Here is an 11,881-nt window from a genome sequence, read left to right as displayed (position 1 = left end):
TAGCATAACACAGTTTGAGGAAAAGGTGAGTATTCCCGCGAGACTTACAGGAGCCAGTCGTAAAATGTAATGCTGCATTAATGCCAGGAGAAAGTAAGCTGCTGTATTATCAGAATAAATTGGTCCAGAAAAGAATTTAATGCATCTGGCTAAAAGGCTAATGCCTCGCAACCATTACTTCTCATTGATTAAGCCATATTCTAGTTGCCCATCCCAATCATCAGCGATCTCCTAAAACCACCCTAGCCACCAAGAAAGGCCAGATGGCTCATATATCACGTTTATAGTTATATCCTATGGTGCTGCTTTTGAAACCCTGTTGCGATACCCAGAAGCCGTTCGAGGGTTTACCTTGCCCTGGGTAGCTTGCGGTCTTGCACGATATAAACATCCGCCGAGGGAACTGTTGTCGGTCTTCAAGAAACTGGTTTCTATGAACATTTTCTGGGCTTAGATTAGACATTGCTTCCTGAACTTGAAGGGAAAGGAAGCCAGAGGTAACATGCAAACACCCACTGTGGGGAAAAAAAAGGGGCACACATGCAAACTAGTTTGAATGCAAAAGATGCCGATCAAGGTCGAGGGGAAGAAGTAATTTGTGAAACAAATAGCCAGGTGATTGTCTTCATTAAGAACAAAAAATGGTGATTGTACATTTCAGACTAGATTCTTAAAATCTGCATACATTCTTCTATGGTCGAGAGCTATGTGCATCACCGTCTCTATACAGTATGCTAAGCAAGAATTACACTGAATTTGAAAGAAATAAAATGTTCTCTATGACCCACCAGAAAAGGGCATTCTCTTGGAATTCGACAATTACGCAATGATATAAACTAATTCTGCGAATAGCCATGACACAACATCGAGAATTGCTGTGCCATGGCAATCAATAAATGTGAATATCTTCTATGCTAATCCTTGATCATGTAGCTTCCCTCTGCTTTCCGCACTAGAGGTTTCTCCATCGGATCTGGGTTACAGAGGTTCTTTTCAGAGACACGGTGGTTCTTTGAGGATTCAGGACTTACTCCAACAAAGGTACCATTGTAGATTTCAAATTTTGTGGATGGAGATTCATGCTGTATGTAGTAGCCACTCCAACAAGTGAGCAAAATGCTGGCACTAGTCCCAAACCAAATCTTGATACTGAAGCGTAGACATCGGTTGCAAGGTCTCCCTCACTTTTTGATGAGGTGGCTGCATTAAAATGTCATTAGATGAATTTGGCATGAAAAAAGAAAGAGGTAGAAAACATGCAAAACTAAATGCAAGGATGTATACAAACACATGTGACTGATTTTGACTGCATAATCTAATTGGGGCGTATCAACGACTATGATTTAAGAATGAGATTGCAGAGGTAAGACAAACTTTGGTTGTTTCCCATTCATTTGTAATGCAGTTGATAATTTATCAGGTCTCCTTTCAGCTCTCAGTGATCTATATCTTTCCCCAAGGTCTCGTCACATCTTTCTAGGTCCTCTAGTACCCCTCCTAGTCTAAGTATCCATCCCAAGAGTGGACAATCATAAGACCTTCCTTCCACATAATCAACTCGTTTCGCATAAGCTTCTATTGCCTTCTCTTCGATCAGAGCAACACGTCGGATAGATTTATTTCTAGTTCCATCTTTCCTCAATTACCAGCATAGCCAACAAACCCACTCAGCTCCTTTAAGCTCATTTGTGCACGTGTCCTGTTTTCTAGGGAAAAAGCAAGCAGGGAACTCCCTTTGGGCATCACCATAAAGGTCCCCTACCCCCTAAATAATGTTGGTTTGAGCCATAGTTACTAAACACTACCTGTGGACCAAAGGTCCATGGTTGAAGAGCCCATCACCGTAATCCCACCGAGATGCTAGAGATGCAGAATCCATCTGCACAAAGCTAGAAAGTCACTACTCCCCCAGGTGGTTCAACCTCATCCCATCGCGATCGAGAATGTTTTAGACCAGAAGTGATTTTACATTCTTTTACACTTAAAGTTCATAACTGGCCTCAAATGTCATGCAAGATAGTTCTGAAAATTGTAGTCTATCTAACCCCCAATGAAGTCTTCTTGTGAGTCCACTGCTTACAACTTGACCTTTGCACGAGACACGTGTGCCCATATTTCTATGTAATTAGGCACTCAAATAATACACATCCTCTGCTCGCCAGTAAATTTAATTTTATGATACCACATCCCCTTGTTTACTCAATACCATCTTGAGCTAAAGTTACCAACTTTTCTCGATGCAGTATAACAATTGAAGTAATTGCAAGAAAATTTTGACCCCATGAAAATGCACATAGATATTATAGTCTCTTTAATTTCATGAAGCTGACAACCAGAATGAATCGATATAAATAAAAATCCATGGCAACAGCTGTTTAACTGTAAATTAGAGCCAAATCAACTGCCTCATTCGCTTTTCTAGCACTAGTTGCTGGAATGATTAAAGCACCTTAATGAGAAGAGACCTAATTCCTCACTTTCCTAGTCAGCGAGATCAGATCTACCAAGAGCATATTCTGATGGAGGAATGGCAAGAGCAATGGAAACTAATGGAATTGAAGCAGAGCACTGTCACAAATAAGACTTCATCTGCCTAGACGCACAAGCAAGCATCATTCAGACATTTTGTGATGTCCAATCTTATTCGTTCAAGCCACCTCATCGACTACCAAGATCAAGTAAGAATGACACGCAATCTATGTCCTTAAAAGACATATGATACCATCCCAACTGATGTTCCCATCATGGAAAGATGCATAGGAGGGGCTACAAGGGGCCTGGCCCTTCCAAGTTTTTTACAGTTTCTGAAGGGTCCTCATGCATGCTTAACTCCTATTGTAGATCCTCTAACATTCAAAACTGACACAATCCAGAGCTCAAATGTTTAGAAACCTTCCCTTGGAATTGAAATGCTTATAATAAAAGCCAATTAAGAAAATTTCGGAGAACTTCCATAATATAGGCATCATTACTCAGGTAGTGGTCCAGAGGACCTGAACACATGCATATCTAGTCATTTTTCAAGCTTCTACCGCAGATTTTGAGATGAAGATATCGAAGTCTAGCTAAAGTATTTGCAACTTTTTGGTCAACAAAAAGAGAAGGATCAGAAAATTTCTTAACTGTAAATACAATGAAGTAGGAACTTATGGTTAACTTACTTTGATATGATTGAAGAATATAAAGAGTGAGCCCACATGAAATTTTGTCCAAAAAGCTCAAGGATCCACACACAAATGCACAGCCATTTAGATCTTCACCAACTAAGATACTCTGCATGCTTACCCCAGTCACCTGTAATGCAAAAGGAGAACTAGATAATTTGGCAGAGGGAACTCCTAAAGGAATCAAAAGGAAGAATAGATAAAAGGTGCAGGAAAGGCTACACCGGCTCAAAATATCCGGAAGTATTATCAGCACGACTACGGAAGTGAAAAAAAAAATGAGATGACTGATGGCAGCTCAAAATAACAAGGTGGCAGCAAATGATTACCATCATGAGAGCATTTGCCACGCCAATAAATATGGACAAAACATACACAAACCAACTCATATTTCTTGGTAACAGGAATATCACTGCACCACAAAGTACCCAGAGAATGCCTCCAGCAGAATAGTAAGCCTTCAGTCGTCGTCCAGTCCAAGCTATCTCCTACAGGTTTTCCAAGTAACATTGTTAAAGCAAAGATATCCACACAGGTTAATTTCAATTTAAAAAAATCAGAGGAATAAAACCCATGACGGCACCTGTAGAACGACGGATACAAAGAAGCTGCAAACATAAATAACGGCAGGGACCTACTTTCACAAAAGAAAAAAGTAATCAAATTCTAAATTCTTAAATATAAATGAAAAGATGTGCTAGAAAGTTTCTGAATGTACCAGAGCTTTGGCTGACTGGGACATCCGCAGATCATTAATGACATAGAAAGCAAGATATGCCTGATAATATTTACACATTGACACAAGAATAGATTAGTGGCACTGTGGCACAAATATCTCTCACACAAGTAAACTTCAACAATCATCAATGGAAGAAATGATATTTGCACAACAAAGAGATGAATGATGATGTCAAAATTTCCATGCTTATTGTGCTGGGAACGATCTCACATGTCACTACACATCTTTTCATCATGAAGAACAGAGAAGCACTACAGAGCAAATTAAGTTATTTAACTTTGTCTGAGTTGGAGAGTCAATTAAATTAGTACAAGTCATGCAGAAAGCATCCAAAAGGGAGATAAAAAGCCAACCTGTGAAACGTTGACAACTAATCTTGTAAGCACATAAACAAGAGCAACTTGGTAGTACAAAACTTTCTTGAACCAGTAATCCCATGGAATTCTAGCATGGTTGCCCGCAGAAGCATTAGCTTTCAACCTAAGTTGAAACAGGAAAACAGAAATTGTAAGAGACAACTAACGCAACATAACACTTCTAGACAACATGCCCATGGACTTAGAACAACATTCTACATCATAATAATACCGAACTTAGAATCAACCAAATTAATTCCTTTGAATTGAGATTCTCATTCCTCTATCTACTCCCATACAAGCCCGGAATAGGATATAAAGAGTGACTATTGGCATCTATACATTGCAGCAGCAAGTAATATCCTAGAATTCTACAAATACCAAGCACACAGCCCCAAAGGCATGTTCATCTGCCCATCCACACCCACCTTAACACCGTGTGCGTGCGGGGAGGAGGAAGGTGTTTGGGGGTGGGTTGGGGGGGGGGGGGGAGAGAGAGAGAGAGAGAGAGAGATGCCCACCGTGGCTCTCTAGTTCCAAGATGAAATATGCCCACGAAGCAACATCCAACAGCTATCGATAAATATGCTATCCAGCGATACTGCTCATTTAATAAGAGTAATCTCAGCCAAAGAAGGAACTCATACAAATCATAACATAAGAAAAGTTATACATACTTGGTTTTCAATATCATCATGAGTGTTTGAACTCGTTGTAGTGAAGACTATTCCAGCTACAGCATATAGACTCAGGTTGGCAACCTGGATAATAAGAAGTTCTGGAGGTAAAACAATCAAGAATGCAGCAAACCGTGCAATCATGGACATATTGATTGAACAGAACTAACCATGGTGAAAGCATTGCGGCAACTAGCAAGCACCACTCTGCTTGTTGAATCCAGCGTAATGCAATTAATCATAGACCTTCGAAGATAGCAACGGATCTTTTAGCACAAATAAACATTGACCATGAAGCTTCAGAGAATAAACAGAGCCAACTCAACAAAATCAATATTCTTCTTTACAGGTTGCCTTGTTTTATTCTTTGCACCATACACATGGAAAAGAGATATAGCACATGGTGATATGGCCAATCTTCTTTATACTAACAAAGACCCATAACAGTTATCATAAAATCACTTAGTCTTCCACATAAACTTACATCGGCATCCTTGCTGATAAATTTAGCAGTTAAAAATTGAGTTAATAAATGGACAAAATCATATTACCATGAACATAGCAGGCATCCTCTTTACATAATTACATGAGGCACATTTTATCTTTCAAAGCATAAGGAGGTTATGCTCTTGTAAGATATCAGACCTAGTAAACAGTCAGTGATGTTGAACACAAAATAGCCTTCTACTTTTGGCTTAATTGACAGCAATACTTAAACACAAAATAGCCTTCTACTTTTGGCTTAATTGACAGCAATACTTACATGACAAAATAGTCTAATTGTCACTCAAGTACTGATTAGTATCTCAAATCAAGAGTGCAAGAGCGTAATGCGCTTTAACAAAATCACACTATTATAATTCTAAGACAAACTGAAACACCATGTCAATATATAGTACTAAATACGATTTGTCCACTATCTTACTAATTATATGCCAAAACAGGAACTGAGACTGGTACAGAGACACATAAATGGCACATGCATTATGCTAAAGATAATTGCAATTTGCAACATGCAACACCGTTCCTTCTTTTGTATCTAGTATGCAGAATCTTTGCCTTGTCACTGAGAGAACCACATAATTGATTACACAAAGCTCAACTAGCTCAAGAGTTAAAAATGCCATTACATGTGTGACACTTGAGTAGCAGCCCAACCCACATTGAAGATTGCTGCAAATACACTATAGCCAATGGTTTCCATTGTCAGTGAATGGCTACCAAAGATGTTGCAAGGTATGCAACCACCAAAAACTGAAGAAAAGGAGATGGCAACCAAAATGGATCCTGCCAAATGCCACACTTTGAAATGTCCAAACCTGTCTATCTACCACATGGATAATTAAGAAAAGAACAAGGTGAGCAATTGTACCAAATTTTAGTTGCATGAACACTCAGATACAGTGACAACAAATAGATCGGAAGGAGAAACTAAATGCTGATGTCCTTTGAGCATATCTGTCGACATTTTCTCAAAACAGAGCTATGCACAGACATATATCCATATAAAAGAGAGAAAAGCAATTAATCTCATGTGGCAAGTGATAACCAGCTGTACAAGGACGCACATTTTGAGAACATTATGCGAACTATCTCTACTCTACAATGCTACGCCCCAACCAACTTTTGGCCGTTATTGCCCATAAGAAAGCGCTAAGCAAAGTATATTTTCTGAGTATTAAAATTACTACCAGATGGCACATAGTCAATATCCCCATCTGAAAGAGATCAGAAGTCACTGTATAGAGAACAACTAAACAGCTCATAGGGCAATAAATCAAGAACCCACTAGCCAAAATTTTTTCCTCCTCTTGGTGAACATCTGAACAGAACATTGATCATAACTTCTAAAGTAGGAAAATTAATAAAAATCAAAATCTTAATTTAAAGTGCTTTCAGCTGGATGGCAACCAGGGAAGGACAAAATGCCCTAGTTGAAGTATGCCTATTCGAACTACTACAGTAAATAGAATTCTATTAAAATGTACCCCTGAGGAACTTGTCAAGAAGCCACTAAAAGAAATTTTGTAATTTTCAATTACAATGTTTCTCTTGTGTTATGTATAATCAATGGTTTGTAAATCAAACATTCTCGATCAATTATACTTAACAAGTTCACCGAGGGAACATGTTAGTAAGACCCCATTGAATATGAGGAAGTATTAATCAAACCAAGCCCCTTGACATGTCTTTCCTGAATCGGTGGAAAACAAAATCTTTTCTGCATAGACAATAGGACCTAAATTAACTCTCTCGCAAGATAGTAGTTTTGAGCAATCTGGACTCATTATCCTAGGCCAAATCCAAATCATCATAGTGACACCAACTCCAATTGGACAAATTCTTGTTATCCCAACTAACACATGCCCAACCATGGGTTTTGAAGGATTCATCCAGGTGGGATGCGAATGCCTTGAAAAACGGGCATAGTGTCAACTTAAACACAATGCCTAGAAACAATTATTTTCCTAAGCTATGCCAAGATAGCCAAATATACACTTACTAAGAAACTATATAAGGGAATAGGAATTTAAGGACTAGCTACACACCACTCGCCATAATAAGGGAACCCTTCTATCAGAAGGACAGAAGTCACCAGTCACCTTTTCTGTTGCAAAAAAATTTGTAAGGTGCTTTGTTCCTAGAATAGAGAAGAGCAGCAACTTGCAGCAAACTATGGACCCATTGTCAGCGTGTGTAAAACCTTTCAAAAATTTGATGCTTGTGCATCTTCAACTGTTTCCCTTTCGAACTCCCCCACAGAAAGAAAAAAAAAAGGTCCCATAAACTTCAAAGTGAAGAATCCTGCCACATGATACTTTTTCATCAAGCAAATTGAAAAAAGTTGACCAACTGGGCTCAGCGAATATGGTTTTCATCAACTGCTATCCCACCATATTTTGGAGCTCATCCTCGTGCTTTTTATTGGTCAGTGCTCCAGCAACTCTTATTTGTAAGCTTTTTTTTTTTTTTTAAGTCTTTTTCATGAAGTAAGTAAGACGACTGGACATAATGGCATTCCAAAGATAATTTAATAAGCAAGTATCAATATCCAAAATTATACATTTCTTGTGTGACAAAGCACAAGAACAGAAAATAGTTATCTCATGGGCGGGCGAAGACAGTCACAAATAAGAGAAGCGAACAGACTAGTCATATACCAGTTCGCCAGCAAATATTGTTGCAAGTCCATCAGCTACTTGGCCCGAAAGCATAACGACTGCTGCATCTCTGGTAAAAAGATTACTTATCAAATAATAAGCAAAAAAAAAATGTTTAAAATACAAAAGAGAAAAACCTATTGATTAAACATTAGAGGTTGCTCATGTGTGCATTTAAAATTCGAGCAGACTGAAGGCTGACTTGAAAGAATCAACCTATGTAATGTGGTCAATATTACGAAATTTTGACAAGGGGTGTCACATTGATTTCCAAAGCATAAGAGGTATCCCGCAGTAATTGATCTCTACTCTGAATAGAACATCGCATGAGGCTTGTTCAACATAAAAAAAAAGGAAAAAAGAAAAAGAAAAAAACTTAGAGGTAATACTAAAGAGAGAAAAAGTAACAAAGAGAATTTGAATCGTCAAGATTCACCTTGTTTTATTTATCTGTAGTTAACAATAGCTAGGTGTAGGAAAGATTCTTCGGCTTTGTAATCGAAGCCTTAAAGCCAAGATTTATAAAGTATTTTATTGTTTCAGAGACAGAGAGTCTTGAACAAACAAATCCAGGATAACATTTCATGTCTGTCCGTATATGACTAGCTCATGCTTGATAGAAAGCAAAATAACAATAAAGATAACAAGACTTGCTATGCTCTGTACATGGATTGCTTGGAAATCAGAAACCAAGATGGGCATATAGTGTTGCACAAAGAGGATAGTTTGATGGTTGTGTGGCACTAATCAGATAAGATTATGTCAAATAAAAACTTTCGGCAGTCGAATAGAAAGTTAGTCTGCCCAATATCTAGAAAAACTGCTGAAGGTTTTTGGAACGCACAAAACAGATCCTTGAGACGCTTAAACAAAATGACATGACTATTTGCTGGATATTGGTCAGAAGCAATATGAGGTGCCAAAAAAGAGAACTTATGAAAATGCCAGAGAATTAACTTGTATAAGAATCTCATCAAAGACATGGTTCCCATGAAGAAGCATAATTTGTTCCCACTTTATATATGGCATAAGATTATCTATGCAGCTACCCTAAGGGTAAGTCGAATTGTTTACTGTACACCAAAGAACATCTTAAGGATTTTAAACAAATTAAATCCACAACAAAATAACATGAAATATTTGTAGTGTGGTGTTTTACAGCTTACCAAAATCTTTACACAGGACATAGGACAAGAAATAACAAATATTTTCCGTTCTTACCAAATGTGTTAATGGTCTCCAAATGGTATATTGCAAACTAATCTCGAAGTTCATGTCTGTGCAACAACCAATGATATTCGTAAAACAATGAAATGGACTCATCAGGTCCCCTGACTTAAGCAAGATCATCAGTGCAATGTCTCCCATAGTCTGCAAACTCACATCTATGGCAGTGGGTGTTATAAGGTACAGCAAGTACCTCGGGGACAATCCGATGTCCATCAAAAACAGTAGGAGGTAAGTAAACCAACAAGCTGAAGTGATGTCATTAAGCATATGCCCCGAACCGTAATAAAAGACCGACCATCTTCCAACGGACTTTGAATAAGAATCATCATCCCCCATTGTACTGTCCATAGAAGAGAATTAATCTGCAGTTGCAACCTCTAACGCCCTCTAGGATTGCAATCCAGGCAGCATAACCTGCGAATTGCAGAGAGTTAGGAATCAGAATTAGAGTCAATAAGCAATTCGAACAACAGAAATAACTGGGAATCATGGGACCATTTGCCATAAAATGAGAAAGATCCTCATCCGCATCAACAAATGAGCGACTGCTTCAGTCTCGACTAGCTAACAGAAACCCAAATCCCGTTCGTGTTCCATGGAAATCATCCAATTTTCAAAAACCGAGAAACAGCCAACCACTGATATCACCACAACAAACTGCAGAGGAAGAACACTTTGGAATATGCAAATCGCGGGCAAAGCAAGCAAGAACAAATCGAATCGACAAACAATCAGGGGGACATAAGTGGGAGCAAGAAAGTAGGCAAAGACGAAGAGATCGGGGATGCACACGGGTGGGGGGTGCTCGCACACGCCCAGGGCGGCGTGGGCAGACTCAAGAAAGGCTGAAACTTTGTTCTTGATCTCGAAGGGGGAGGAAGTTATTAGTTGCCGTGTCACTTCAGAAATGACCCCTTGTTCTTTTTTCTTGCAGCCCACAAGACATCGACGTCGTCATCCTCACAACCGTAAAAATAAATGGTTGCAGGAGGTGAAGCTCCACTCCTCTCACCTCTCTGATTGCTTCAATTCGCTTGTCCTGACCTCCATAACTAGCCACCACCACCCAATCGTCAACGACAGAGGATGCATATGTCCTCTCTGCTCTGCGCGCCTTGTCGTTTCCAAGTTGCAACACACACAACGCACCTCAAACGGAAGATAAGGTAAAGAAAGAGTAGCCCTCTGTTGCCAAAAGTCGCCCATACCCCCCCAATGTTGTCCAAGATTCGTGGGCCTTGCTTTTCCTGTCGCACCCGATTTCATTATTGCAAATACATTGAAAAACCGAAACTTTATGGATGAAACTTCAAAGGTCGACGCATTGGGACTCGCTTCGTCATCCGACAGTGTGGTACGAGGCTCCTCGAGGGCCCACGCAACCGCCCCTCAACTGCCGGTCCAAGGCATTAATGGAAGGGAAGGAGGGGTCGCTGACCCTCACCTGCCCACTGCGACCCATTGACGACTGCAATAATTTGCTCGGTCTGTTCTTCGATCATGTTAATTTCCCCGGAAAATTCTCGGCCGACCAATCGATGGTTCAATCAAGAAGAGCAATGTTTTACAGAGGAAATCGTTCCCGACAGTATATTCGGCCAATCTAGTGGGGAGCCGCTGTCTGAGAAGGATGACTTGCCCTTCATCATGCACAAATAGTGTCCGTAAGTAGATGACTTGCGACTAGACATGGCTAAATTGAACAATGAGCCCGGAACTGGCCCGTTGGCCGGGCCTACGGTTCTGACCCGGAATTGGAACCGGCAGTTTCATAATTGTCGAAATTGGCCCGGACCCGTTTAAAAAAAAAAGAAGGGGCACCCCCAAATGGCTCTTTGGGTCGTTGCTTTTCACAAAAAAAAAATTGATTTTTTTTCTAAAGTTCAATAACCCTCCTCTTCTTTATAAATACATATCCTCCCCCTTTCATTTTTCTCATAAATTTTCTCAACAATTCTCTCAAATTCTCTCAATCGCGTCTCAATTCTTTCAATCGGATTTCTGATCAATTCTCTCAAAAATGGCAAGTGGAAGCAGAAATATTGGAAAGGCCAAGATGGCGATGGGAGATTCCGAGTATTCCATTTCCGGATATGATCCTCGTGAGTATACATATTGGGAAGATGACGATGATAATATCAACGTTGTTCTCATTCCAAATGTCGAGCACGTTCCAACACAAGAAAGTCTTTATCCTCCTACCGGTGTCGAAGAAACGTCGACAACAAATGAGCCGGAACAGAAGGACCGAGAGAGTACATCCGACTTGTGGCCGCACTTCAACAAGGTATATGATAAAAGCGAATGTAAGTATAACATAAATTGTAAATATTGTTCGCAAACATACAAATTTACGAAAGGAGACGGCTACGAAACATTCCGTCAGCATCCGACGAAAAAACATCCAATGCAAGCGGGGATCGACACTACGCAACAACAAATTTTCGGGTACGCCAATTCTAATACTCATCTTAGTCGAATATGTTGCCCTTGATCATACTCCATTTACTACTGGTGAAAATTTTAATTTGAAATATTTGATAAATCTTGCGTT

The 11,881-nt window shown here is 39.6% G+C and overlaps 1 protein-coding gene across 7 annotated transcripts; it reads right to left on the bottom strand.

The window, feature by feature from the left end:
• Window positions 1-595: 595 nt before the first annotated feature.
• On the bottom strand, window positions 596-10,615 carry LOC115754976 (major facilitator superfamily domain-containing protein 12-like). Of its 7 annotated transcripts, none has more exons than XM_048276578.1 (15): window positions 10,340-10,614; window positions 10,026-10,247; window positions 9,976-9,989; window positions 9,518-9,741; window positions 8,098-8,167; window positions 6,067-6,263; window positions 5,107-5,182; window positions 4,937-5,020; window positions 4,781-4,860; window positions 4,257-4,383; window positions 3,883-3,942; window positions 3,748-3,798; window positions 3,494-3,652; window positions 3,162-3,294; window positions 596-1,200 (listed from the first exon to the last, which is right to left on the bottom strand). In XM_048276578.1, exons 4-15 carry the CDS (start codon window positions 9,673-9,675, stop codon window positions 1,028-1,030), a joined length of 1,368 nt encoding a protein of 455 aa, XP_048132535.1. In that variant the 5' UTR covers window positions 9,676-9,741; window positions 9,976-9,989; window positions 10,026-10,247; window positions 10,340-10,614; the 3' UTR covers window positions 596-1,027. The 7 variants fall into 7 exon arrangements, with proteins under 7 accessions (XP_048132535.1, XP_030550045.1, XP_048132537.1 ...); XM_030694185.2 differs by having other exon boundaries at window positions 9,976-9,984; window positions 10,120-10,247; XM_048276580.1 differs by lacking the exon at window positions 9,976-9,989 and having other exon boundaries at window positions 10,120-10,247.
• Between the last annotated feature and the right edge of the window lie 1,266 nt (window positions 10,616-11,881).

Source organism: Rhodamnia argentea, chromosome 3 (genome assembly GCF_020921035.1).
Source record: "Rhodamnia argentea isolate NSW1041297 chromosome 3, ASM2092103v1, whole genome shotgun sequence".
NCBI classification, from domain to species: Eukaryota; Viridiplantae; Streptophyta; class Magnoliopsida; order Myrtales; family Myrtaceae; genus Rhodamnia; species Rhodamnia argentea.
Note: the sequence above shows the minus strand (reverse complement) of the source record. Positions and strands in the feature narration are given on the sequence as shown.

Coding starts and splice junctions, on each gene's coding strand:
- LOC115754976 (XM_048276577.1), bottom strand. CDS start 10,593: ATGAAATCGGGTGCGACAGGAAAAGCAAGGCCCACGAATCTTGGACAA. Junction 8,168..10,339: donor GAATTGAAGCAATCAGAGAG/GTGAGAGGAGTG, acceptor TCTTTTTACCAG/AGATGCAGCAGTCGTTATGC. Junction 5,021..5,106: donor GCCGCAATGCTTTCACCATG/GTTAGTTCTGTT, acceptor CTTATTATCCAG/GTTGCCAACCTGAGTCTATA.